The sequence below is a fragment of the Mustela erminea genome, chromosome 5 (assembly GCF_009829155.1).
Source record: "Mustela erminea isolate mMusErm1 chromosome 5, mMusErm1.Pri, whole genome shotgun sequence".
In the NCBI taxonomy this organism is placed as follows: Eukaryota; Metazoa; Chordata; class Mammalia; order Carnivora; family Mustelidae; genus Mustela; species Mustela erminea.
In genome coordinates this window covers 75,505,814-75,531,561 of record NC_045618.1, presented here as the reverse complement: position 1 = coordinate 75,531,561, position 25,748 = coordinate 75,505,814, and the positions used below count along the sequence as shown (strand labels likewise).

The window sequence follows — 25,748 nt, the reverse complement described above, 5'->3', positions numbered from 1 at the left end:
GGCCAAGAGGGAAGCCAGGGCCCAGCCAATGAGAAGGCCAAATGGTCCCTGGCTCCTCCCCTAGAGCGTCTGGGCCTTAAACGCCGAACGCGCTCTCTTCTCCCCTTTTCTCTAGGCTGGTTCCGCCCCTTTCCGGATGGCTCTAGGCGCGGGGTTACTTTATTTCCTTCAAAACCTTTTCTGTTACATCAGTCGGCCTTGTTCCGGTCCCCACCGGGGAAGCCCCACTCTGCCAGGACTCAGCTTTGGCCCCCTCAAGCGAGTCCTGCTCCTTCTGCTCTCCTGGAGGGATTCTGGAGAATGCTCCCTTCCATATTCTACTAGTTCTTCTCGGCCCCCGGCCCTCCCCACTTACACTCTGATCCCTCTCGGGCTCCTCCCTGCAGTCGAGCCTTCTGGGGGAGCCCCATCACTGAACACCCCCTTTCCCACTCTCCAACCCCTCCCACCCCAACCCTGGACTTTCCCGGGACCGCTCTGACTCCTCCCTAGAAGCCCCTCCCCTTCCCCGAGGGACAGCCCCTGTTCGGTAGCCGCGGTCCCACTTTTATCCTAGCCCCTCCCTCGGACAGCCCCTGGGCTTGTGACCGAGTCCGCACCGCCTCTACTAGTCGCAGCAGGCCGAGAATGATTGAGGGGCTGCCTACGGTTTGCGGCCTGCCAGAGGGAGGGGGAAAAGAAGGAAGGGGGCGGGGCTGAGGGGGGCGGGCCTGGACGTGGGGAGTGAAAGCGAAAGGCCAGGCGGCGAGCTGGGAGAGCGAAGATCTTGCAACTGGAACAGCATGGCCAAGCCTTGTGGGGTACGCCTGAGCGGGGAAGCCCGCAAACAGGTAATGGGGGATCGGGAGGCCACGAAAGGGCCAGCGAGCCCTCCTGGCTAGTGGCCAGGCTGGGTACTCTAGGGGATCAGGGCCGTGCCAGAGAACTCCCCCAACCTCTTCTTAGTGCTTTCACTTCTACCTGGGGATTCCCAGTTCCTGCCCTCTGGCCGGTCTCTGCACGGAGCCTGAGCTTCCAGGGAAATCTGGCTTGTGGTAGGAAAGGCCTGAGCCAAGTTGGAGGGCATCCCTTTGTGGGTGGGATCTCACTCTTGACAACTGAGACCCTTAACCAACATCCGGGTACTGCTCTTTGTGCAGGTGGATGTCTTCAGGCAAAATCTTTTCCAGGAGGTAAGTCTCCTAGATTCAAGCGGTTTGACTCAGAATCTTAGACCAGTACTTGAGAGCCGCAACCTCTCAGGATGACCCCCCCCAACCCACCCTGGGCCCTACTTCCCTTATCAAACCTTAACCCAAGGCTCCTAATTATTGATCTCTACCTTTAATTTGACTCCTCTTAATATTCTCTCCACTTCTGCTGCTTCCTCTCCCCTCTTTTGGTGTGGAGGGAAAAGCTGTGGCCCCAAAGTCCTAACCTTGGTTCTGCCACTTCCCAGCTTGGGCAAGTCCCTTCACTTCTTCTGGCTTCAGTTTCCTTATTTGTAAGTATTGGAGTCAATGATTTACAAGGGCCCTTCCAGTCTTCACTTCTCTGACACCTCTGGAGTGTCATCTGAGATTCCCCATCCTTGCAATGTAACCCACAGGCAGAGGAGTTCCTCTACAGTTTCTTGCCACAGAAAATCATACACCTGAATCAGCTCTTGCAAGTGAGTAGTATGGGCCCCTCCCACCCCATCCCAAGGCCTCTCCCCTCTCCATCCACCCCCTCTAGCTAACAACTGGGTTCAGCATGCAGAGAACAGTTTGAGTGGTGGACTGGAAACGTTAGAATAGTGTGAGGCCTGAGTATAGGGAGAGAGTTGGGTGGACTGTGTGGAGGGAAGTCTGTGACTCAGAATGAGGGACTAGGTTGGGCAGCTGCTGACAGTGAGCTCTGTGCAGGAGGACTCCCTCAATGTGGCTGACCTGACCTCTCTCCGGGCCCCACTGGACATCCCCATCCCAGACCCCCCGCCCAAGGATGATGAGGTGAGGCACTCGGGGTGCAGGGCTCAGACTATAAACCGGGTGGAGATGATGGCCCTCCAACCTCCGAGACTTTTCTAAAGCTGCTGTCCCTCATTTTACCTTAGATGGAAACAGATAAGCAGGAAAAGAAAGAAGGTAAGAGAGGAAGGGGTGTCTAGGGAAGAGGAAGGGGCACATTGCTTGCTGGAGGAGAAGGGGCCTGAATGTCCTTTTTTTTCACAGTTCCCAAGTGTGGCTTTCTCCCTGGAAATGAGAAGGTTCTCGCCCTCCTTGCCCTGGTTAAGCCAGAAGTCTGGACTCTCAAAGAAAAATGCATTCTGGTAAGCCTGGGAACTGGGAGAAAGAGAAAGAGAAGACAAGCTGTGCCCGGCCCTAGTCTCCTTGAGAGATGCAATTCCTTCATTCAAGGGCCTATTTCTGACATAGGAAACTTCCTCTGTGCTTTGGGTTTGGATACCTTGTGTTCTTATTCTGCTAGACCTCTGATTTCACAGTGGTATCCTTGTAATCAGAGACTATGTTGTAGCCACTCCCATAATGTTAGTCTTACCTGGTACACAGTGCAGGTGTTGTGTCATCGTGAGTTGGTTTAAGAGCTTGGGCCCTAGAGACTGCTTGGGCTTAGATCCTGACTCTATCACTTACCATGCTGGTTACCTTAAGTAAGCTTCTTGGACACTCTGTGACACAGTTTTTTCATCTATCGAGTGGGTACAATAAGAATATGTATCTTGAGGGGGCGCCTGGGTGGCTCAGTGGGTTAAGCCGCTGCCTTCGGCTCAGGTCATGATCTCGGGGTCCCGGGATCGAGTCCCACATCGGGCTCTCTGCTCAGCAGGGAGCCTGCTTCCTCCTCTCTCTCTCTCTCTGCCTGACTCTCTGCCTACTTGTGATCTCTGTCTGTCAAATAAATAAATAAAAAATCTAAAAAAAAAAATGTATCTTGAGAAACTGCTGTGAAGATTAAATGAGATATATGTGTAGCACAGTGTCTGGCATGTAATAACTCTTCAATTAAATATAGTTGTTATTAGAAAGTGGCAGTAAAAGGAAAGACCCAGGAAGTTTGTTGAATGATTTCTACATGATTATAATTTAGGTGATCACATGGATTCAGCACCTGATCCCCAAGATTGAGGATGGAAATGACTTTGGGGTGGCTATCCAGGTAAGAAAAGGGTGTATGAGGACATTGAAAACAGGGAGAGGCATTGCGAGTGAGAGATAGGAACTAGACATAATCTGGGAGGAGGAGGAGGAAGAAGATGGTGGGTGAAGGAGGGAGGAGATGAAGTGTTTTTCTTGCTGCTCATCTCTCTCTCTCTCTCTTTTGAATCACAGGAGAAGGTGTTGGAGAGGGTAAATGCAGTCAAGACAAAAGTAGAAGCCTTCCAGACAACCATTTCCAAGTGAGGGTAGCCGGAGGGCCAGCATGGGGGTTGCTGCAAGGACATTTCTTTGGGATTCCTGTAGCTGGGCAGTCCCATCAGGATGATGGGGGTCTCTGGGAAGGGTCTGAGGGAATATCTCCCTCTCTCTCTACCCGTTCCTGTGTTTATTCCCTTACTTTCGGCAGGTACTTCTCAGAACGTGGGGATGCTGTGGCCAAGGCCTCTAAGGAGACTCATGTAGTGAGTACATAGTCACCAGGCTTCTAGCTGAGACTCGTTGGAGGTGGGGCAAGGAAGAGGGGCTAGAGGTCTTTCCTGTCTGTTTTCTGACTTTCGCAATGTGGGAAATACTAACCTAAGAGCACTGGCTAGAAAAACTGATTTGGATCTCAAAAACCTTGACCCCTTTCTCGGCTTGATCCTGTGGGATTCCATTTCTTGGTCCTGAGAAGGGCTTATCCTCAAGTTACCTATTCCCTATGTGAGGAAACCAAATTAATGTCCCAGCCTCCCATGGGTCTGACTCAGCTTTGCCTCCCACATCCCAGATGGATTACCGGGCCCTGGTGCATGAGCGAGATGAGGCAGCCTATGGGGAGCTCAGGGCCATGGTGCTGGACCTGAGGGCCTTCTATGTGAGTGTGGAGGAAGCTCCTATGGGAGATGGTTGAGGGGGACAGGGGAGAAGCCAAGAACCTGATTGCCATTCTTCTGGCCTTCTTCCAGGCTGAGCTTTATCATATCATCAGCAGCAACCTAGAGAAAATTATCAACCCAAAGGGTGAAGAGAAGCCATCTATGTACTAGTCCAGGGCCAAAATAATAATAATAATGATAATAATAATAAATGACCTATTCTTTGTGTGAATTACTGCTGGTGTGTGTCATTCATTCAGAAGGCATTTATTGAGTGTTGCCTATGTCCAGATACTGAATGTGAATGTGGTGGCAGGAAAGAGAGGGGATGCATGAGGCCAAAGATGAAGGGGAAACCCAGCCTTTTCTTAAGAAGGCATCCTAAAGAACAGGGTGGAAATTTTGACATGTCGTGATAGCTATGTCTATTCTCTGTATTTGAGAATTTCACAAGATTATTTCAAACATTTAGGGGGCTTGTGAATGCTTCCTGGAAGAAGTAGCATTTGCGCAGACCCCTTTTAGGAACAAGCAGGCCTTGGACTGAAAGCTGAGCAAGGAGAAAGCTCTGGGACTGAGATCAGGGAAAGAAGAAAGAACACCACTCATCAGCTCAGTGCCAGCCGGGAGAGGGAGTGAGGTTTCACTGGGAGAATTATGGGTGAATGGTGGGACTCCTTCCCAAGGGCTGACAAAAAAACGCTCCGAAGGTACTCTGTTGAAGGACATACGGCAGGACATTAAGGGAAGGATGGGCCTGTAACTTTTTTTGTCCTCTTTCCTCCTCCTTCAGCCAATTGCGCCTTTAATTCTGCTGAGGCTACATTAGGGAAACCAAGGTCCAGATACCCTGTAGTGGCAAAGGTAATACGGCTCATCGGTGACGGAGTTGGCCCAGAGTACAAATCCACCCATTCCATAGTAGGAAGAAGGCAGTCGGCTTCGTTTCCAGGTGTGGAAATCTGGCGCGGGCTCTCTGGGACACCCGGAGCGAGGCGCGCGCTCCACCCTGCCACCTTTGCTGGGCCTGGGGGGCGGGAGGCGCAGGTATCAGACGAAGCCATCCTGCAATCCTGAGCCGAAGTCAAGTAGCCTAGCCAATCAGCGTGCGGGCAGTTCTCTTTAGTTCTCAGTTGTGAGTTCTTTTCAGTTCGCAGGAGATAAAGGCGGGGCAAGGTTTGGGCACGGCCGATGATTGGGCAAAATGAGAACCTTTAAGCCTATCGAAGAGCACCACGTGGGCGGGACTACAGAAACCCGGGCCCTTACCGCAGCAGGCCGGGAGTCTTCCAGGCCCGCGGGGATCTGCGGCCGCCCTCTAGGGGCGGGCAGAGGCGGAGTTCCGCGCTGCAGTATGCAATCCGTACGGTCTGCGTTCTGGGCCAGGTGGGGTCCGAGCGCCGGGACCCAGGTCCCTGGGAGCCAGCCGGCTGCCTTCGACCCGAGTCAGCGTCACTGCCGAATCTAAGTGAGGGGGCAGAGGCAAGGGCCAAGGAACGCGCCGGGGAGGGAGCTTCGCGGACGCGAGCTGGGGCCCGGCTCGCCATGGGGGAGGTGGAGATCTCGGCCCGGGCCTACGTGAAGATGTGTCTGCACGCCGCCCGGTACCCGCACGCCGCCGTCAACGGGCTGTTGCTGGCGCCCGCGCCGCGGTCGGGAGAATGTCTGTGTCTCACCGACTGTGTGCCCCTGTTCCACAGCCATCTGGCCCTGTCCGTCATGCTGGAGGTCGCCCTCAACCAGGTGCCGTCTCTGGACGCCCACCGACCACCGCGAAACCCCCTAACATTCCTAGCCCAAGCCCATCCCCGGCCTTTTGGCAGCAGTGCGCACCTACAGTGCGGGCGTCGCCACTGAGTTTCTGATGGCCCCTTTCCTACGGCAGGTGGATGTGTGGGGCGCGCAGGCCGGTCTGGTAGTGGCTGGGTACTATCATGCCAATGCAGCCCTGGACGACCAGAGGTGAGTGGAGTAGCCAGAGGCAGAAGGCTAAGGGTTATGGGATGGGGGAATCAAGAGAACTCTTGGTCATTCCTTCCATCTTTCCTTCGTCAAATGCTTAGGAGCGGGGTCTATATCCACCAGGCTAGGCTGGGTACTGGAGTGAGGGAATATAGAGAAATATGAAGAAGGTCCCTGGAGGAGCTCCTGGGGGGATGGGGAGGATAGCTGTGTATCAGTAAGTTGACACCTGGTTTTAACCGAGGTGACCTCCCCTCCGCCAAGTGCTGAAAGAACACAGAGGAAGCCCAACTACCAACTTGAAAGAAAAAAAAAAGGGAAAAAAATGTTAAAAGATTTTAATTATTTATTTGCAGAGAGAGAGATCACAAGTAGGCAGAGAGGCAAGCGGCAGGGCGGGGCGGGGAGTGGGGAGGTGGAGGGGCGGGGGCGGTGAAGTACGCTCCCCGCTGAGCAGAGAGCCGGATTTGGAGCTCAAACTCAGGATCCTGAGACCACGACCCGAGCCACCCAGGTGCCCCAAAAGGAAATTTTCTTACATAAAATTATCTACTTATGTTTTAATCATATATCTGGATCAAATTAAACAGTTTTGTAATTTGCTTTTCCCTCCTCACTTAGTAAATATCTGCCATCTTTTCATCTCTACACCAAGATTTGCCTTATCCTAACAGCTATATAGTATGAGTATGGATGTACCGTGATTTATTTAATGCCTTAAACATTGAGATTGTTTCCCATTTTTTGTTAATACAGACACTGTCCAATTATTATATTTATAAATGGAATTTCTGGGTCAGCATATGTATAATATACTATTTAAATTTGGGTGGTTATGCCAAATTACCCTCCTGAAAGACCACCTTTGATCTCCACCTTAACCAGCAGTCTAAGCACCTGTTTCCAACTGCACTCAAGCATCAAAGCAGTTGTTTATGAAGCTTAAAGCAGCCCTGACCCCCAGGCCCGTGAGAGGGAAAGGCCACCACTGTGCCATCATCTAGGAGACCAGGGAGGTCCAGCTCAGATGGACAGGTCTACTCATGGTCAGCTCCTCACTCCTCTGGTCTTTCCTCTACACAGTGCCTGGACCCTGGCCTCGAAAATTGCTGGGCGGATTGCAGAATTCTTCCCTGGTGCAGTCCTTATTATGGTGAGGTTTGGGTTTCAGGGTGGGGAGTTGGTGAGAAAGTAGGAAAGGGGATCCTTGAAACCCTCACCACCCCTTCCTTGTCTGCAGTTGGATAATCAGAAACTGGTGTCTCAGCCTCATGTGCCCCCCGTCATCGTCCTAGAAAACCATGGTCTCCGCTGGGTCCCCAAGGACAAGAACTTGTGAGTGCCCTACTCCCTCCACCTTTTCCTGGAAGCCCATAGCTGCTGGGCCTCCTCTGTCCTTGATCTTGCTCCCAAGGGTCCTTCTCTAGATGCTAACCTCTGCCAAGTGTCAGGCCACTGCCTACTGAGTGTGACCTCCAGGGGGGGTGGTTATGATTTCAGAGTGATGTGGAGGGACTGGGAAGAGTCACGGCAGATGGTGGGAGCACTACTAGAGGGCCGGGCCCACCAGCACCTTGTGGACTTTGACTGCCACCTTGATGACATCCGGCAGGACTGGACCAACCAGCAGCTAAACACCCAAATCACCCAGTGGGTGGGTCCCACCAATGGAAAGACCTGAGCCAGAGCTGGGGGCATGGTAGGAGGGGAAGGGTCAGGATCCAATAAAAATACTTGAATGAAAGGACAATGGTATGACTATTTATTGTGCCTGGGAGGCAAGAGGGAGACAAACCTCAACATGCTGAAGTTGGGGAAAGTCTGGAGTCCTCTGTAAAAGATAGGAAGGTCTCTGCCAGACCCATTACAGAATGAGGGGAGGCTCTCAATAGATCATTCCTTTTGTTTCTCCCCTGGGCTTCTTAAGCTTCTCGAAGTTCTTCAAGATGATGTCATACAACACAGCCTACAGGGCCAGAGAGGAGTAGGGGTCAGCCACAGGACTCCAACGGCTCCTGTGCCCCATTTCTAACCTTATGGAGAGGTTAAGGTCTGTGACCCTTCACCCCCAGCCTGCAGGGTCAGGGAGTAGGTGGCCTGGGAAAGCTGGCTCTGCTACTCTGCCCCCCAACCCTCGCTTCCTCACATAAGCGTTGCGGATCTCCATGACCATCAGGCGGATATCGCGGTACTCTGCCTCATCGAGCTCGTGCACCAGCTGCCGATAATCACCCTGTGGGAGACTTGGGTCAGGCCTGACTTCAGATGCGTCCTGCCCCCACCATGCACCCTGACTTGGGCCTCACCTACCACATGGGGCTGCTTGGCTGCTTTGGTCACCGCATCACCCCTCTCTGAGAAATACCTGTAGAAAGTAGAAGCCTATTGGAATGGGAGAAGGAAGACAGAGCCCAGGCCTCTCTCCAAGGCCAAGGCAGAGTGTGCAGGCAGGTGGAGGTGGGTAGTCACTCACTTGGAGATTTGAGTGTGGAAGCCTTCCAGCTTGGTGTGAAGGGAGGTCATCAACTCAAACACCTTCTCCTGGGAAAAGAATGCAAAGAGGAAAGTGGAAAGCAGCTGGGACTGGAGCAGTAGGGAAGGCAGAGGAGTGAGGTAGCGCTCTCACCTGGACAGCCACTCCAAAATTGTTCCCATCCTCAATCCGAGGTATCTGCAGCTGCAACCAGGTGGTGACCTGGGAGGAGGGAAAGGCATCAAAGCCACATCAGCTCCCAACCTAATTCCCAGGTTCCTGTCCTCAGCGTCCCTGCCCACAGTTGGAGGAGGTATGCCAAGTCTGTCCTAAGCCCCAGGGCCTACAGTTCTGGCTTCATTTTCTGTGCTCTCTCCTGCTAATAATACCTGGCCAGTGCTAAGTCCTACCTGGCAGACACCAAGGAGGACAAAGGGTTAGATCTGAAGCCTGGGGGTGAGATTGGGAGGTCTTACCAGGTTGAGCTGCTCAATGACATCCTTGATCTCAGGCTTTAGACGCTGAAGGAGAACCACGATCTTCTCATTGCAGTTCACTGGGCCACAGGGAGGACCTAGGCAGTAGGCAATGGGTCAGTCACCAGGCTGGGACTGTGTGAGGGCAAGGAAGAGGAATCCCCAGGGAAGAGCTCCTAGGAAGTGAGACTCAATCCCTTTATGGTGGTACCTTTGTCTTCATCTTCCCCTTTCTTCTTTTCATCTTTGTCTTCCTTCTGCAGGGAGAGAGGGGCTCTTGCAAGTCAGGCCTAAGGTTGACTTTTCCCATGGTTGGGTACCTCCTCCCAGCTCTTCCCGGCTTGCCTCCTGCTGTTTCTTCCGTTCCTCTTTCTCCTTCTCCTTAACTGGATCAGGCACTGGGATGTCCAACGGGGCCTTCAAATTACTCAGATTGGCTTCATTGAGAGACGGCTCCTGGTGCAGGGGGGAAGGAGGGCTAGAGGCAAGGGTATCCCTCCCACCTTGCTCTCATGGTCTCCCAGACTCCCCCCTTGACCCCTACTCTCTAGCTTTCTGCTGCCCCAGTACCTTTAAAAATGCATCCAACTCAGAAATCTTCTTGGGGAAGTAGCTCCCCAGCAGGTTCTCTGTCTGTGTGTGAGGTTGGGGTGGGGGAAGATATGGGTCAGAATCAAATGTTCTTCCTGGCAGTGAAACAGGGCTGACACTGCCCAGCAAGGAAGGGTTGAGCAAGGGGAGTTAGGTAGGGGCAGGGTGCTGATGGGGCAGGTCTTACCTTGGTACACAGGTCTTCACGGAACACGTCCACCTGTGGGACACAGGCAGTCCTTCACACATCTGGCTTATGGCCAGTTCGTTTGAGGACCGTACCCTTAGGGTTGTGTAGGGCCTGACCTGGGGAAGGGTGGAATGCATCCCGTGGGGCTGGGAAGGGTGAAGTTGATCCCCGTGGGGCTGGTTATGGGGGATGAGAACATTCCTGGCGGTGAAGGGCGAATGGTCCACAGCCCAGGAGATCCCTCGGGTCTCCTAGGCTGTGCAAGGAGAGGTGTAAGAGCCTCTGCGACTGGGGCACGGGCGGCGTACCCTGTGGGGTGGGCCGGGAGCCCTTCCGTGGGAAAGGCCATGAGGTGGCAGGGCAGCTCCGGCACCCTGTGTGTGGCCCGGGGCCCCGCGCCAGCGGACTTCCCCTCCACGCCAGCTCTCTGCTTCACCGCACCCCGCTGAACCTCGACCGCCTGGCCTCTCCCGGCAGGCGGACCTCACCTGTCTCCCCCGGCCAGGGCGCAGGTGCTCCTGGCACCGAGGCTCACGTGGGCTCCGATGACCGCGACCCCGACTAGCTACCGGGACTGGGGGGCGGGTCACGGACGCCTGCAGCCTTTCGGAGCCACGCCTCCCTAAGGAGCCCCTCCTTGAACCCGCAGCGCTCACCTTGGCTTGGGCTTCAGGCTGGACCCTGAGCATGGCCATGGCCGGGGCGGGGGGCCTAGCGCCGCACGAGAAGCGGAGGGTGCACAGGGAAGGGAAAGCGAAAGCAGCTCTCACCACCCGCACGGCCTTCCTGGGTAGCCGGGGAACGGAGGTACTGGAGGGGGCGGGGCCAGCCCGGGAGAGGAGCGGGCGGAGGGCTACCGCCGCGGCCGGGCTCCCCCTGGAGGCCGAAAGGAGCGCTGCCACCTCCCCCTCCACCCGGCGTCCCGCCCCAGCCTGCCTCCGCCTCCCCGCCCAGCTCCCGAAAGCCCAGCCTCTCCTTCTCCGCCTCCTCACTTCCCGCCTTTTGTCTCCGGACTGCTGCAGCTACCTTCACCAACACACTTCTTTCCACGCCCTCCCACCCCACGCACCGCGGGCCCGCCTCCCCGCCTCCCGGAGCCCATTGGTCGGCTACCGGCCAATCCCCGCCTTTCATTTCCCTGCGTCCGGACACCTCGGGTGCTCTTCTGTCTCGGTTCGGCAAGGGACAGTGATAAGCCTTATCTGGCGCTCTTCCATCTTTTCTGGATTCCCTTCCCTAGCCCTGGTTCCACGGGCATCGTCTGGCCTATGCGGTGACATTCAGAAGCTGTCACCGCTCCAATCCTGGCCCCGGTCAGCTCCCTTCTGACCCTCGTTGTGAACTATACCCCCCTATACTCTCCACACAGACTTCTCTCTGGCTTAAAGCTCTTTCCAACTTTCCTGTTGATCTTAGAATGAAATCTAAAGGGCTTTCCTGGCCCAGAAGTCTTGCCTGGCTTGCCTGGCCCCTGTTCTCCAGCAACTTCACTTTCCACTGCTTTCCCCCATCCCTTAAACTTGCAAATAGCTGGGGCTTCCATTGTTGCTTAAACCCCTTGTGTTAGGTGTCACATTCACTCCTGTCTCAGGCCCTTTGACCTTACCAATCCCTTTGCCTGACACACCCTTTCCCTGTTCAGGTGGTCCTTAGGTTCTCTGCTCAAATATCACCTCTCCAGAGAGAACTCTCTCCATAAAGTACCTCCCTGCCAAGTCTCTATTACAAACCAGCCTGCTTTAGAACATTCATAGCACTGAAGCTCTCTGATATTAGCCAGTTTATTTGGGGGGAATAGTGTGGTTTAGACCTGGGGTTGGCAAACTTTCTCTAAAAGGCCAGATAGCAAATATTCTAGGCTCTTGTGGGCCATATGGTGTCTGGAGTAATCACTCAACTCTGCCGGTAAACAGAGCAGGTAAACAGCCATACCTAAATAAATTAGCAGGGCCAGGTTCCAATAAAACTTTATCTGTGGACATTGGACTTTGAATTCTGTTTTTTCACAGACCATGATATATTATTCTTCTGTTTTTGTTTGTTTTGTTTTGTTTTTGTTCTTTTTTCAGTCATTAAAAATGTAAAATCATCTCTTAACTCTCAGGCCATACAAAATCTGGCCACAGAAGGGCTATAGTTGCAGGTTCTTTGTTTAGAGCACAGACAATGGACCCCTGTCGCCTGGGCTCATGGTCACTTAACCTCTGTGCCTGTTTTCACAACTGTACAATAGAAACACTACCAAACCCACCTGGTGGTGGTGTTATGAGGGCTTAGATTTATAGGAAGAGCTTAGAGACACTTAGACCTCTGCCTGACCTGTAGTGAGCACAAGAGAAATTTGCTGTAATTTGTGAGTTTATCATCTGCCTCCCCCATTACCCATCGGCCCTCAAAGAGCAGAAACCTTGTTTTTATTATTCACAAGGCATGGAACTATGCTTGGCTCAATAAACAGTCGTTAAGTAAATGTAAAGTAAAAAGTAAAAAGACAGGCAGGCCCTGAGGGAAGGTGGAAGGGGAGATTCAGTAAAGGAGGCAGAAAAAACAGTCAACAGAGCAGAGAGAAGCACGTGCTCAGCGGGAGTGCTGCCCCTACCTATGGGCAGTCTTACCTGCTATAGCATTGCCATTCCTTGACATCCAAGTCCCACCAGAGAGCTTGAAGTCTTCGAGGACTGGGAGACTTGACCGCAGGAGGGATGGAGAGCAAGCATAAGGAAGGATATTCAAGGTCGCTAAGGGTAAGGAAAGGCTGAGGAGCTCGAGAGAGACTGCCTGACTCCCTTCTCACCCTTCCCACCCTTTCTGAGTCCTCCCAGCCAAAGAATGAGCAGAGCCCCACAGCGAGGCCTGATTTGCCTTTATTTCTTTCAGTTGTGCTTGCGGCTGGAGCGGGGCCGAGGGAAGAGCCCGTGGCCGGGGCTCCCAGGAGACCAGGGCTGATGATACCAGCTGCCATAGGTGAGGTACCAGGCAAAGGTGCCCACTGCAGCCCCCACCACCTTGTGGGTGTACTGGTGGAAATAGATGACGGTACAGAGCAGCAAGAAGTTCCAGAGGCCCAGCAGCAGCACGTTGAGCAGGAAGACGAGGCGAAGAGGGGCCCCGGCTGGCAGCCCATGGGCCAGATACTTGGCGAACACTGCCGCTTCCTCGGCCATGAGCAGGCAGCAGAAGGTGAGCAGGAAGGTGTGGGAGGAGACCGTGTAGCCCCGCCACTGGTGGCCGGCTGCCAGGCAGCTGCGGCGGTCGGGAAGCTCGTGCAGCAGCAGGCCCTGAGGCAGAGGCTCAAAGCAGGAGCCAGTCAGGTCCTCGATGAGCAGGAAGGCCCGGCCAGCCCCCCGCCACACTGCGGCCCCCACCACCAGCCGGCTCAGGTGCCGTGCTGTCACTGCCACACGCCGTGTAGCCAGGAACACCACCAGCAGCACGAAGCCACCCAGGAAGGTGCATGTCCAGCCCCATGCTGAATTCACAAACTTTCTGTGGGCAGAGAAGAAGGGAGGCTAGCTAGAGACCCCCTGTCCACCCCATCTTCCACCCCATCTGTGTCCCCATCACTGCTCTGGCTCCCATCCTACATATCAGCACTGGTTCTGTTTCCTCCCCAGCCGCTTAAACTCGGCCAGCTCCTTAGAGGCCCATTCAACCTTCTAGGAGCCACATTTCCTCTTCAGCCCTGCTCTTGATTTCCCCTGGACCCCCCAACTCTGTTCCCCTCCCCCTCCCCCCAATTTCTCCTCAACCTCCTAGCCTATTTTTAGTGTCCAGACTGGCAGGAGGACAGAAGCCTGGAGGAGGGAGCTGGGATCCCGGAGTGCAGGGAGCCGGCGCCCACAGCCTCCAGTGGACTCACATGTTGAAGAAGTTGCCGTGGCTGGCGAAGATAGTCCGAGGGTTGACGTGGAACTGCAGAAGGGGCCCAAAGATGACCACTGCTGCCAACCAGGCATGGTAGAGGCGCCGTAAGCAGGGGCTGCCCAGCAGGCGGGCGGCCTGTTCACTTCCAAAGTACAGCAAGGCAGACGCCACCCAGAGCAGCACCTTGACCAGGCAGCCCAGCAGTGCCCGGATTCGGGCCCCAGCCCCCAGCCCTGCCCCCACCGTCGGCCCCCGCTCCATGTTCCCTCCCCTCCCCACTAACCGCTTGCTCTGCTGGGCAGCTGAGGAGGGGCTGATGGGGCCCCCCCGGACAAGGACAGGCAGTGACAGGTGTGACAGACACAGGGCAGAGCCCTGTTGGCAGCTGGCAGGCGGGGGAGAGGGGCGGGGGGCAGTAAGGGACCAGGGCCGAGGGCTGCCACGTCAGCAGGGTCCTAGCTTTGGCTGTGTGTCCTGACAGTGGCCTGTGTCCTTTCTTGTTGGCCTTGTGTCCTCAGGTCCAACCATGTTCTGGTTCATGTCAGAGGGCCAGGCCTGCTGTTCAGTGTTTTGTCCATAGCCTGCCTGGGTCTGCCCGTCTGTCTGGTCAGCCAGTCACCCCCACCCTACCCCAACCTGACCATGTTTGCTCCACGGGGAAATAAGGTGCCATGAGCCTTGGAAATCATTAAAAAAAAAATCTGTGCCTGCCTCATCATCAGTGTGATCCAGCCCCTCTCCTAAATTCTGAGCACAAGATGGCTGTGCACAGCCCCACATCCAAGTCAGGCTGGGGGCAGGGTACACCAGTGGGGATACCCACTTAGGTGTATCATGACCCTAGGGCTTGATCCAGCCCCTGTCTGGTGAGAGGGGCTCTGAGTGGCTAGTCTGACCTTATGTAAACCATGGTGCTTATACAATGCACAAGACATTGGATCTAAGATGGGACCATTCTCTGGTATAGTTATGACGGCCAACAGATGAGCTTTAAGTGTCCCCGGGAAGGTGTACTGTATGAGAGATGGCCGGGGCCCAGTCTGGACTTTCAGGACCCCAAAGATTAGGCTTACTGCCATGTGATAGGGATGGGGTGGGGGAGACGCTACAAGGAAATCCCTAGCTTGGAGCCTATCAGAGCCTTAGGTTGTGTCCTCCAACTGGTTGCTGGGTCCTAAGTCCCACACTGGCCTCCCAGTCTGACCCCCCAGGGCTGGAGCCACAAGGCAGGGAGCAATCTATCCAAGGGATGTCCCTGTTATTCAATAGCTGTTCTAAGATTCTTTTTAGTCATCCTTTATCATTCCTCAGGACTGGTGGTTGGATTTCAGAGCACAGTGTAAGCCCATGAAGTAGTAAAAGGAATGAGCAAGAAAGTGCACCTGGGTTCTAAACTGTGTGACTTCTGGAAGATCAACTAATCCTCCTTGGTCCTCAGTGCCCACAATCATAAACTGATCAAGATGGATTAATCAATCAGATTCCTTCCAGATCCTAAAGCCCATACCTCAACATAGTTCCTGTTCATGGACCCTAACAGAACACCTATAGAATGCCTCACATTTTTGACAAAAAAATATTTTTAAAGATTTTATTCCTTTACTTGAGAGAAAGAGAGAGCATGAGTAGGGAGAAGGGGCAGAGGGAGAGGGAGAAGCAAACTCCCAGCCGAGCGGGCTGGATCTCAGGACCCCAGGATCCCAGGAAACCAGGATCATGACCTGAGCCAAAGGCAGACACTCAACTGACTGAGCCATTCAGGTGTCCAACAAAAATTTTCATTGTAATTTTAAATAGTTACACAGGACATAATTTCCAGTGTATTGTCTCTCTCTCTCTCATTCTTTTAAATATGCCCAATGGATCTAAACACTACAGTGATTATATATCTTACTATTTTCCATTTAAAAAAAGTGACAAGATCTTAAGAATCAGAAATTATATTTCCATCAGACTTTCCTCATAAAAGTTATCCTAGTATGTTTTTATGCCTGAATGTTTTACTGATCACAATTCTCTACCAAAAAAAGTATGTAATTTTAAACTTTTTTTTTTTTTTTAACAATTTACCCATTCAGAGAAAAGAGTGAGCACACAAGCAGGGGGACAGAGGGAGAGGGAGAGAATCTCAAGCAGACTCTCTAGGAGATCATGACCTGGGCCAAAACCAAGAGTTGGGCACTTAATTGACTGCCCAGGTGCACCTGAAACTTAATTTTTTAAAAAAATATTTATTTATTTATTTGACAGACAGAGATCACAAATAGGCAGAGAGGCAGGCAAGAGAGGGAGGAAGCAGACTCCCTGCTGAGCAAAGAGCCCGATCCAGGGCTTGATCCCAGGACCCTGGGATCATGCCTGAGGCCGAAGACAGAGGCTTTAACCCACTGAGCCACCCAGGTGCTCCTGAAACTTAATTTTTAAATATTTCCTGTGATCATAAGGCCCTAGAAGTTAAAATACGTTTTTTCTTTTTTTTTTTTTTTTAAAGATTTTATTTATTTATTTGACAGAGAGAAATCACAGTAGACGGAGAGGCAGGCAGAGAGAGAGAGGGAAGCAGGCTCCCTGCTGAGCAGAGAGCCCGATGCGGGACTCGATCCCAGGACCCTGAGATCATGACCTGAGCTGAAGGCAGCGGCTTAACCCACTGAGCCACCCAGGCGCCCTAAAATACATTTTTTCTAAATAGAGTTCTCACAATAATTGTTAGTAGTACAAATTATAGTAGATGTTGTTAGTACAGCTTTGCTTAGTATAGCTTTGCCACAGTATAGCAAAGATTTCACACATTGTGATAATTAATATTAAATACATCTCTTAATGAGAAGAATGGATGGTCCTTCGGGCCTTTATTAAAGGAGGCTTCAAGGGATGCCTGGGTGACTCAATCAGTTAAGTGCCTACCTTCAGCTCAGGTCATGATCCCAAGGGTCCTGGGATTGAGCCCCACCTCAGCTCCCTGCTCAGTGGGGAGCCTGCTTCCCCTTCTCCCACTCCCTCTGCTTGTGTTCTATCTCTCCCTCTAACAAATAAATAAAAATCTTTAAAAAAAAATATAAAGGAGGCTTTGAGGCTACGAAGAATTTTAATTTGCTTCTAATTTCATGCCCTGGAGGTAACAGAGGTTCTGGGTGAGACTGGGGGCATCGCTGGGTTGAAGTGGCAGAAGGGGAACAAGGCGGGCCGGGGGGAGGGAGCACTGGCATGATAGTTTCACATAAGGCAGAGCAGTCAGAGGAAAGAGAACACATGTAGGCTGGGTAGCTGGACAAGCTATTCTTTTAAAACTCCTTGTTTTGATGTGAAAGAGGTGTGACTTTTACCCCTGGCTGTGCCTGTGAGGACCCCTGGAGGTGTGCATCCTGGTTTGAAAATTGCCTTAGGGATAATGCAATGTCATGGCAATAGATCGATCAGAGCTGGAGGTGAAGCTCAACCAACTACCCTACTGACCACACCATGGGTGTGCTCCAGCGCTTGTCGCCTGACCTGAGCACGCTGCCATTTCCTCACCTGTACAAAGCATGGCCGTGAGGGTGGAGGAGGTCCTGGGTGTGAAGCCCCCAGGTGGGGCCCGGCATCAGTGCCCGCCAGCTTCTCTCTGGCTCTGGGCTACGTATGTCTTATCATAGACAGGAGCAGCTCCAAAGCCAGCCTCAGAACAAAGCTGCTGTGGTTGTTCCAGACTCTAATCTAAACCATGCTTGCTTCCTGCTATCTTGATTTCTACTTGCTCCAAGTTTCTGAGTTCAGTGAGGGAGCTGTCTGGTGCAGAGTTCAGTTAACAAATGATTTTGGTATTTCTCTTCAACTTGGGGGCATCAAAGGGGAATTTTCTCCCCACAGAGAAGCATATCTGAAGGCTCTGTCAAAAATATTTTCTTGAAGTGAGGGGATAAAAGCCCTCAGACAGGAAAAAGAGAGAGAGACAGACACTGAGCCCCATTCCCACAGAGAATTTATTGAGGGAGCCAAAACCAGTGAGAGGACAAAGGAGTCCTACTTCAACATCCCTCCTTGAAGCTGCTGGCCTCCAGCATGATGGAACAGTCTGGGAGGGGAGGGTCTGCCCTGTGTGGAGCCACGTGGAACCTCTCACACTACAGCCTGTCCCACCTCAAAGACTCAGACAAAGAGGGAGAAGACATAATTCCCCACCCCAGGAGGGTGCTGAGGACATGCCTTACTCATTCCACCCTACCCAAAAAGGCTAGAGCTCTAGCCTTCAGGACCTCTAGAAGAATGGCCAGAACACCTGGTCTGCTGACTGGCCAGTCTAATCCTCAACACGAAGGCCAGGGCAATGGGCCCGGCTGACAGCTCAGTTCAGACCTGACCCCAGGCATCTACTCTAGGAGCTAACACTTAACATCCAAACATGATTAAAAACACTTGGGACAGTTCTGCTGCCAAGGGCCATACCTCAGATAATGGCAGTTCTGCTGGACTCTGGCCAGAGATAGAGAAACAAGCCAAACTGGTGTGAGCACACAAGGAAACCACTTTGCCCCGCAGCGAGGATCTTCCAGGGCTCAGCAAGGGCCCCAAAGCCAGGGCTTGTGTGTCTCCCCATCCAATGCCAGTGATTCCCCGAAGATCTCCCAGACGGGAGAAAGGCAGGAAGAGGCAGAGAGCTTGTCAGAGGCTCACCCGTGGACGGGGCTGGAAAGCAGATCTACTGGGGTGAGGAAAAGGCCGTAGAGGGGTGGGGCATGGGGGAAGGGGCGCTGGGCGGTTCCTCAGCCTCTGGCAGGTCGTCCTGGAAGTACTCAGCCTGGCGGTACTGCCATAGACGCAGGTTCCCATCCCACTGCGGGCCAAAGGCAGCAAGTAGTCAGGGGTGCTGCCCCTCCTGAGTCTGGGTCCCAGAAACGTGCTGGTCCTCCCACCCCCTACGACCTCACCGAACTGCTGACGATCTTTTCCTCAAAGGGGTGCCAACTGACATCACGCACACAGGCCTTGTGGTTGGTCAGCTTCTTCACGATGTGGCCGCTGAGGAGGTCGTACACTGCCCAGGGAAAGCCAGAGTGGAGAAGGGACAGCCAGAGGACCTTCCAAGCACCCCTTGCGGTTCCAGAGCCGCACTGCTTACCTGCCTCTCAGGCAACTTCCCCACTTTTGCAGGGGAGCAAAGCGCCCACCAGAAGATGCTCTAATTCCTCAGTTTCTGTTCCCTTTCTCCCTACCTTGCACTGAGTGTGTGGTCTAGCAGAGCTTGGGTACCTCTCCCTGGCCCTTAGCTAAACATCACAGGATCTACAGCTAAGAAAATGATATGTGGCTTTAAAGGTCTTTACGTCGGTTTTTGGAGAAAGCCACAAGACACGGAAGGCATAGCAGAAGTGAACAATGGGCTGTCTGAGAGGTCTAAACCTGCTCTTCCTCATCAGGACGGGGGTGCATCTTTCTCTCTGGAGGGGGGCTCTATCCGGGTCCCCCCCTAGGTACCGCACCAGCTGAAGCTCCTTATGGCCGGAGGTGTGTTTGTGTGTCTTTCTGTACACACCTCGCTTCACCGGCCACACGTCCTTTACTTGGAGCTGCTGTCCTTTTGTTCCTGTCCCCCTCTACCTTTCATCTGCCATCTCTTTCCTTCCTTGACTGACTATAAAACAGAGTGAAGTGCATTTCTGGTAAGCTATTATATTTACTGACTAGGATTCTAGGTTCCCTTTCTTAATTTAAAATGCTGATGAATACCAGGTTTTCTATTTCTCTGTTGAAGCCCAATCTGCTGTGAGCTCAATTAAATGTCACTCATAGTCACCAATGGGATTTTTAAGGCAGTCTCTGGTAGTTAGAGGTAGAACGCCAGAGAAACACTTGTGCCTGTTCCTGGGCCCCCTGTTCTGACATGATCCTTACCGACCACTTTGCCAGTCGAGCAGCCACTGTAGATGAACCGCTGACCAGTGCTATGGGTGGGGGAGAATCGGCAGCGGATGAGGGTGTGAAGCACCCCATGGCCCCGGTAGGTCATCAAGGAGCTGTCCCCTGGGAGCTTCAGTTTTCGCCAGGCTGGGTAACAATGCACAGAGAGCCCTGGGTTAGGGAGCCTGGACTCTCCCATACCATTAGTCCTGAGCAAAGACTAATGCTCACCGACCACCTTTTCAATCCCCAGTGAGTGGCTCTTTCCCCACCTTATATTCCCCAAGATGGCTCTGCTGGTTGTGAAGATACTGAAACACTTTCATCTTGGTTCTGAGTGATCCCCGGCACCCAGCCCTAGGAACCACCCACTTTCCCCACCACTAGACAAACGAAGGGTTAACGCCTGGTGAGGGGGCGCAGCGGCAGGTGGAGACCCCCAGGCTACAGTCATATCCACTGTGTCCAGGCTAGGCCTTACCAGGGGTTAGCTATGTAAGCTGCCACCCCCAACTCTTTACTCTCCAGATCTCAGGTTCCACTTTCTCTGCTCACCTTTTTTGGGCACCTGCTGCCAGCGGTAGTCCCAGTTTTGCTGTGTGGCAGCCTGCCTCGAGGCCTCCATGCCTTCCCGACTAGAAAAGCGTCGGATGTCCCAGAGCTTGATGGTCTGGTCTTTGGAGTTGGAGATGAGATAGCGGGCATCACCCTGTGAATCCCCAGATGGATACCCAGGGGTATGTTAGAGCTTGCAAACACCGGTGTCTGACCATCTAGGTTTGCTTCTCCAGGCGAGGGGTAAGAATGCCAGTCTTTTGACCTAGCTTGCCTCTTTCTTCATCCAGGCGAGCTTGCCACTGGTTTTCTACCATAGAACCAACCCTCTGGCTAGGTTTCCCCGTCTTTGCCTAGGGCACTGGCTGGGCCTCCTAGTCAATCCTGGATTAATCGTCTTTCCTTCTACAGAAAGCCCTGCCCTGCTCCTTGAGGCCTTGTGAATACAGAAGGATCTCCTGTTCCCAGACGTAAGCCCCTTCCCTAAACTCCAGCTCTTGCAAACCTGAATAAGGAGCTTGGGGACTTCCCACACCCAGAACCCTTGACAGACTCCTGGACGACTGTAACCTGGCCATGCAGGTCTGCTTCCCAGCCCACCTTGCTGTCAATGAAGGTGATGCCATCCTGGTGTCCAGCCAGTGCACCCACGGGCTTGGGGTCATCCTCCCGCATGGTGCGTCGATCCCACACTTTGCAGATGGCATCATCGCCCCCAGAGAACAAGATCTGGGAGCTTATGTCAGCAAAGGCCACTGCATTCACGTCATCCTCATGGGACTCAATCTAGGGAAGCAGGAAGCCAGAATGCCTAGGACCTCTCTCTCTAGGTCTTCTCCTAGGCCACGGACCAGGAGGCAGAGGCTCTAAGTCTCAGAAGCAATACCTGAAGGGTGCGCCGGTTCTGTTCTCGATCAAAGACATAGAGACAGCCATCATTGGCCCTGAAAGGGAAGGGGTGAGAGGGGTCTGGAGCCGGAACTGAGAGAATGAGTGCTACGTACACTCTGGACAGTCCCTGTTGCAAAGTCTCGCTGAGGGGCAAGCCCTGGTCTCCTTTTACGCAGGAGGCGAGACAAAAGTTAGCTATGTCTGCAAGGATGTTTGAGACCTTCCATCTTGTGCTGAGGAAAGAGTGATCAAGAGGTGAAGTAGCTTGTAATCGCTGACCTTGGGAAAGGGCTGGCTGTTCTCTGTAGCTGCCTGGATAGCAGTGTCCAGTACAGTCTCTGCAGGACCAGAGCAGGTCTCTGGGAGAACTCCTAGCTCACGGATCAAGGACTCCGTCCCCTACCATACTCACCCTCCTAGGACTTCCCGTCCATCGGAGGAGACGGCAATGGAAAATACTGCAAAGCGACGTTCATCTGGCCTGAAAAGAGCAAAGGGGGAGCCGGGTCAAGGGGACCTCTCTCAGCCTCTGTGCCTCTACACAGAATTAGACGAGGGTTGTAAGGCGTACTCCAGAGGGGAAAACGAAGTCTTGCCAACACATCCCAGAACGTGGATCCCCTCCCTGAGCACCCTGAAATAATCCTACAACCACCTATTTTACCCTGGTCCTCTGGCTGACAAGGATGGGTGCTTCCCTCCCAGGAATCCACACAGAGACACTTGCAACCAGTGTACTTTTCCCTCTAAGCAGGGGTTCCAGTTCAAGAGGTCTGCTCCGCCAGGAGCCTTCCCTGAGAAGTTTCTCACGGGCAGTACCTTAGGTCCAGGGCAGTGTGTGTGTCTCCCTCCCCGTAGATGTTGCAGATATGAACTAAGAGAGGCAAGAGAAACAAGAAATCTTTCAGGGCTGGGGGAAGGAGGGCAGAAGTGGAGCTAGGCAGGAGATGGAACAAAGGGTGAGGGTGTCGGACCCTGAAGGTGATCTTCCCAGGAGAAGGCACAGAGTCTGGGCACAGAGCACATGGGCATTTGGAGACCTGGGGTCCCGGGCTGGAGAGCCAGTGGAAGTCTGGGGCATACTCACTGTAATCAGACCAGCTGGAGTATAGGAAGTGGTTCCCATCAGGGGTGAAGGCCACATCCAAGACGCTCCAGCCTACATCCCGGGCCTTGATGCTCTTGAATTTATGGAAGCGGCCATACCGGCAGTCATACAGTCGGATTGTTTGGTCTGGGTAAATGGGGATCGGGCAGAATTAGGGAACCCCCTCCTTGCAGCCTCTCTAGATCTGACCTCGCTTCCACTGTACGTCTGTGGAATCTTCCCTTGATCATGGGAAACATGTTTTGGCTAAGCATCCCTAACCCAGGGTCTGAGTTTCCTGGATCTGGAGCTTTCTAGCCTCAGTCAGGGGGTATGTTCCTTGTGCCACGGCACTTGGTAGGACCAGGGTCTGGTACCTTGGCAAGCAGACATGAAGATCTGACCATCTTTGCTGTAGATGCCGCAGAAAGCCTTCTGAGAGTAGGTATCAGTGAAGCCCAGATCATTGGGTAGGAAGCTGGGAAAGCAGAGGGAAAGTGAAGGTAAAGGGAGCTGAGGGTGAAGTTGGTCCTGGTTAGCAGAATCCTAACAGAACTGGGTGTGAGTGCAAGGGCGGACTTCCCTTTTGGCTTGGGGTATGATCCCTTCTCTTTCATTCATTCAATCCTCCTCTCAATTTCTATACTCTTCCAGTTTGTTTGCTCTCAAGCTTCGACCCCATTCGACCTAACTTCAATATCTCTGAGGATCCTCTAACACCTGTCCCTTCAAAGTTTAGGGGATAAGACCTATCTGGCCCTTAGAGTTTCTCCACCAAGCCCCATACTCACTGAGACATCATTCGAGACCGTTCTCCAAGGGAGAAGCTTCCCCGGTGGCAGAGGCCCCGTTCTCTCTAAAGGAAGGGATTGGGGAATATTGCTAGCAGAAACAGAGGGCCACTTCAGCCGCACCAAGCCCCCTCCTCCAAAGATAGTGCTCTTGCTACAGAAATGGACACCCCACGCACTAGTAAGTCCCACCAAACTCCAATGCAGGCTGGCTAAGCACTCTCCAGCTCCAGCACTCGAGGCTTCCTTGGAGGGCTTACTTCCCTCTCCTCTGGGGTAGGCAGAACTTCTGGCTACCTCGAGAGGCCTGCTGCCAGGCTGGTTGGAGGTGGAGAGGCCTACCTGGTGCAGCATCTGAGGAAAGCTGTGCTCCTGGGCTGCCCGCCTAAGCCCCAGCTGCCCTGTGGCCAACTCCACTTGGGTCTTGATCTCATTGCACTCCAGCTCCCGGGTGTCAGGGGTTGCATCCACTGTGAGTACCAAGCAGAAGTTCAGCCCTAGGTCTTCCAGCCCCAGAACTGTGCTCCAGCCCACTCGATGCAGCTGAAGAGACTGGGGCTGCAAAGACGCTCTCATTCCCTGAATTATCTCATCTTCTTTCCACTTCACCTACTGTTCTTGCAATAAAACATAAAAAGGGTTTTCCAATGAAAGTCTTCGAATGTTAAGGTCTCAGTTGGCTTTTCCTCTTACCGGGTGGGTTGTATCGGTCCCCAAGACGACCATCCCAAGCACTGTCATGCTCTTCCTCCGAGTCCGAGAGGGCCTGGATGAGCTGTAAATTTGCTGCACCACCGCCTTGCACCAACCTCACTTGGCCTCTGTGGAGAGATGCCCATGATAAAAGGGAGGATCCCTTCCCCAAACCAACCAAATTCAGAGTCAATGGCTATTGAGCTCTTAGACCACCTGCTACTCAAACCCTCATACTGTCTCTGTTTTGAAGTTTGCAGGTGACTAGACTTTGGCTGTTATTTTCAGTCTCCTAAAAGACACGGTAGGAAATGAATCTTCATGCTTACAGCAGGAGTAGAGAACCCCAACATTCCATGGAGGTTGACAGACCTACTCAACTGACTTCCTAGAGAGCTAAAATTCCTGAGAGCATTTCCTTCCGAGCCTCTGCCTGAGGAGTCTGGCACAGAACACAGTATTCTGAAGGGATTCCCAGGCTTGTCTTCTCCCCCAGGAGCCACAGCTGGGAAACAGAGCCAAGTGGCACACCTTTCCAGTCAATTACCGGTGGTGGTCACTTTCCTCAAAGCATTCTTTCCTCAAGAACAGGATTAGAGTTAGGTTAATTTAAACTTGTTTTTCAAGTAAATCCACATGGCCTCATATCACATGTCCCTAACTTCTCCTAAGTTCAACACCCACCTCCCCAGCTCTTCTCTTTACCCCTCACATTACGCCTTTTCCATCAGGGTAGCGTTTTTATTTTATTTATTTATTTATTTATTTATTTTTTAAAGATTTTATTTATTTGACAGAGAGAGATCACAGTAGACAGAGAGGCAGGCAGAGAGAGAGGAGGAAGCAGGCTCCCCGCTGAGCAGAGAGCCCGATGCGGGACTCGATCCCAGAACGCTGAGATCATGACCTGAGCCGAAGACAGCGGCTTAACCCACTGAGCCACCCAGGCGCCCCAATAGCGTTTTTATTTTTTTATTTACTTGGGAAATAGATTACACTTGCATAGTTTTAGCTAGAGAGGCGGCTCCCCTAAACACAAACACAAAAGCGAATTGTCTTCGTGACCTTCCCTAATTAAGAACTACTCTTATTGGGTTCTGAGCTGAGTGCCACGAGTGTCCAGAAGGGAAGTTCAAACAGAACAGCTGGTCTGAGCTAATCCCATTCCCTAGCCTCTGTAACCTCCCTGCTTGGAGTTGGGACCAAGGGACTGTGGTGGTCCCTGGTGGGGACACATCAGAGGGTAAGTTACCTGCGGAGGAGATAGGCCAGTACCTGGGCCAGATCCACATCTTCATCCTCCTCTTCTTCTTCCTCACTCCGGCGTAGGCTAGCCCCTCTTCGGGGCAAGCCCTCGGAGGGGTCTCCGGACCCAGTTCCTGCACTGCTGCTGTTCCGTGATCCCATCTTCTGGTCACAGCATCATTAGGTCCTGTGCAGGGACTCCTCCTGTCACCTCCTTGGGTTTGGTGAAAGCAAAGCCTGCTCTAGAAACACCAGGGGCTCCCGAGATAGAGCGGTAGCTATTTCTAAGAGTGCGACCCTTCCTAGGGACTGAAATCCCTTCACTGTAGCCTTTGACAACTCCCAAGGCTTCAGGAACACAAACCTTCCCCAATCCTGTGAAGCAAAAAAAATTAGAGTGAAGCCTAGGGCGCTACCCTAGCTCCCCAATAAGAATCCTTTGAAGAGGAATTTCTCAGTTTTCTACCTCAAACTCACCTATCAAAGTCCCTGGAGGGGTGGGTGGGTGAATTCCCAGGTAACCTCTCTGGCCGGCCAATCAAAACCCCTCGCGGAAGAAAGCGCCTCATTAGCTTATCTTACCTAACCAATCAGAAGCTTTAGGGCTCTGAGACCCCCCGACGCCCCCCCTTACCGACCAATCAGAGCGCTCCTTTGAGAAAGCCGGCAGCAGCGACAACCAATGAGGTTAGAATTCGGCCTAACACCCCCTCCTCTCTCGCCCCACGCCCACGTGGTGTGCCGGGGGTGTGTACGCCAAGTGGGGGAGGCAGGGAGGAAGCCGAGAAGCCCCTCCCACTGAAGCCGACGGTTACTGCCCCGCGCGAGACCACCCACCAGCCAGGAGCGGTCGCAGGACCCGCAGCGGCGCGAGGCCTTGTTTACACCCACGGAGGCCGCAGCGCTGGCCAACCGCTCCTCCGTCACGCGCCTCCTTCGTCATGCATCTCCTGGCTTCCCGGCCGGAGGACTGCAGACGTCACGCGTTGCCCCTGACAACTCCGCCCCCTTGGCCAGCTAACTGGACAGCTGAGCACAGTGATTGACAGATGG

General features: G+C 53.1%; 5 protein-coding genes across 16 annotated transcripts; 2 read left to right on the top strand and 3 right to left on the bottom strand.

Moving 5' to 3' along the window:
- Positions 1 to 109: 109 nt before the first annotated feature.
- On the top strand, positions 110 to 4,232 carry PSME2 (proteasome activator subunit 2). 6 transcript variants are annotated; one of them, XM_032343919.1, is made up of 12 exons: positions 110 to 830; positions 1,140 to 1,172; positions 1,439 to 1,483; positions 1,589 to 1,651; positions 1,887 to 1,973; positions 2,078 to 2,108; positions 2,196 to 2,293; positions 3,073 to 3,141; positions 3,315 to 3,382; positions 3,550 to 3,604; positions 3,872 to 3,999; positions 4,091 to 4,179. In XM_032343919.1, exons 1-11 carry the CDS (start codon positions 783 to 785, stop codon positions 3,986 to 3,988), a joined length of 714 nt encoding a protein of 237 aa, XP_032199810.1. In that variant the 5' UTR covers positions 110 to 782; the 3' UTR covers positions 3,989 to 3,999; positions 4,091 to 4,179. The 6 variants fall into 6 exon arrangements, with proteins under 6 accessions (XP_032199810.1, XP_032199808.1, XP_032199807.1 ...); XM_032343917.1 differs by having other exon boundaries at positions 113 to 800; positions 3,913 to 3,999; positions 4,091 to 4,232; XM_032343916.1 differs by having other exon boundaries at positions 113 to 800; positions 1,390 to 1,483; positions 3,913 to 3,999; positions 4,091 to 4,232.
- Positions 4,233 to 4,982: 750 nt separating this feature from the next.
- On the top strand, positions 4,983 to 7,706 carry EMC9 (ER membrane protein complex subunit 9). 3 transcript variants are annotated; one of them, XM_032343923.1, is made up of 6 exons: positions 4,983 to 5,386; positions 5,701 to 5,743; positions 5,886 to 5,962; positions 7,046 to 7,115; positions 7,203 to 7,297; positions 7,442 to 7,706. In XM_032343923.1, exons 1-6 carry the CDS (start codon positions 5,205 to 5,207, stop codon positions 7,641 to 7,643), a joined length of 669 nt encoding a protein of 222 aa, XP_032199814.1. In that variant the 5' UTR covers positions 4,983 to 5,204; the 3' UTR covers positions 7,644 to 7,706. The 3 variants fall into 3 exon arrangements, with proteins under 3 accessions (XP_032199814.1, XP_032199815.1, XP_032199816.1); XM_032343924.1 differs by having other exon boundaries at positions 5,002 to 5,386; positions 7,463 to 7,706; XM_032343925.1 differs by having other exon boundaries at positions 5,287 to 5,743; positions 7,463 to 7,706.
- PSME1 (proteasome activator subunit 1) lies at positions 7,702 to 10,623 on the bottom strand. Of its 2 annotated transcripts, none has more exons than XM_032343921.1 (11): positions 10,349 to 10,623; positions 9,690 to 9,722; positions 9,482 to 9,544; positions 9,257 to 9,367; positions 9,123 to 9,168; positions 8,912 to 9,009; positions 8,589 to 8,657; positions 8,436 to 8,503; positions 8,273 to 8,327; positions 8,109 to 8,195; positions 7,702 to 7,928 (listed from the first exon to the last, which is right to left on the bottom strand). In XM_032343921.1, the coding sequence occupies exons 1-11, from the start codon at positions 10,385 to 10,387 to the stop codon at positions 7,848 to 7,850; spliced, it is 750 nt and encodes a 249-aa protein (XP_032199812.1). In that variant the 5' UTR covers positions 10,388 to 10,623; the 3' UTR covers positions 7,702 to 7,847. The 2 variants fall into 2 exon arrangements, with proteins under 2 accessions (XP_032199812.1, XP_032199813.1); XM_032343922.1 differs by lacking the exon at positions 10,349 to 10,623 and adding an exon at positions 9,809 to 10,011.
- Positions 10,624 to 12,540: 1,917 nt separating this feature from the next.
- On the bottom strand, positions 12,541 to 15,196 carry FITM1 (fat storage inducing transmembrane protein 1). The gene is made up of 2 exons (XM_032343910.1): positions 13,552 to 15,196; positions 12,541 to 13,178 (listed from the first exon to the last, which is right to left on the bottom strand). The coding sequence occupies exons 1-2, from the start codon at positions 13,815 to 13,817 to the stop codon at positions 12,566 to 12,568; spliced, it is 879 nt and encodes a 292-aa protein (XP_032199801.1). The 5' UTR covers positions 13,818 to 15,196; the 3' UTR covers positions 12,541 to 12,565.
- A 2,303-nt stretch (positions 15,197 to 17,499) lies between these two features.
- Positions 17,500 to 25,665, bottom strand: DCAF11 (DDB1 and CUL4 associated factor 11). 4 transcript variants are annotated; one of them, XM_032343884.1, is made up of 15 exons: positions 25,533 to 25,665; positions 24,726 to 24,909; positions 23,451 to 23,578; positions 23,100 to 23,227; positions 22,758 to 22,822; positions 22,344 to 22,444; positions 21,967 to 22,113; positions 21,699 to 21,753; positions 21,292 to 21,360; positions 20,875 to 20,932; positions 20,589 to 20,774; positions 19,989 to 20,142; positions 19,428 to 19,580; positions 18,464 to 18,570; positions 17,500 to 18,369 (listed from the first exon to the last, which is right to left on the bottom strand). In XM_032343884.1, the coding sequence occupies exons 1-15, from the start codon at positions 25,636 to 25,638 to the stop codon at positions 18,235 to 18,237; spliced, it is 1,776 nt and encodes a 591-aa protein (XP_032199775.1). In that variant the 5' UTR covers positions 25,639 to 25,665; the 3' UTR covers positions 17,500 to 18,234. The 4 variants fall into 4 exon arrangements, 3 of the variants coding, with proteins under 3 accessions (XP_032199775.1, XP_032199776.1, XP_032199777.1); XM_032343885.1 differs by having other exon boundaries at positions 24,726 to 24,882; XM_032343886.1 differs by having other exon boundaries at positions 24,703 to 25,070; positions 25,533 to 25,661.
- Positions 25,666 to 25,748: the final 83 nt, after the last annotated feature.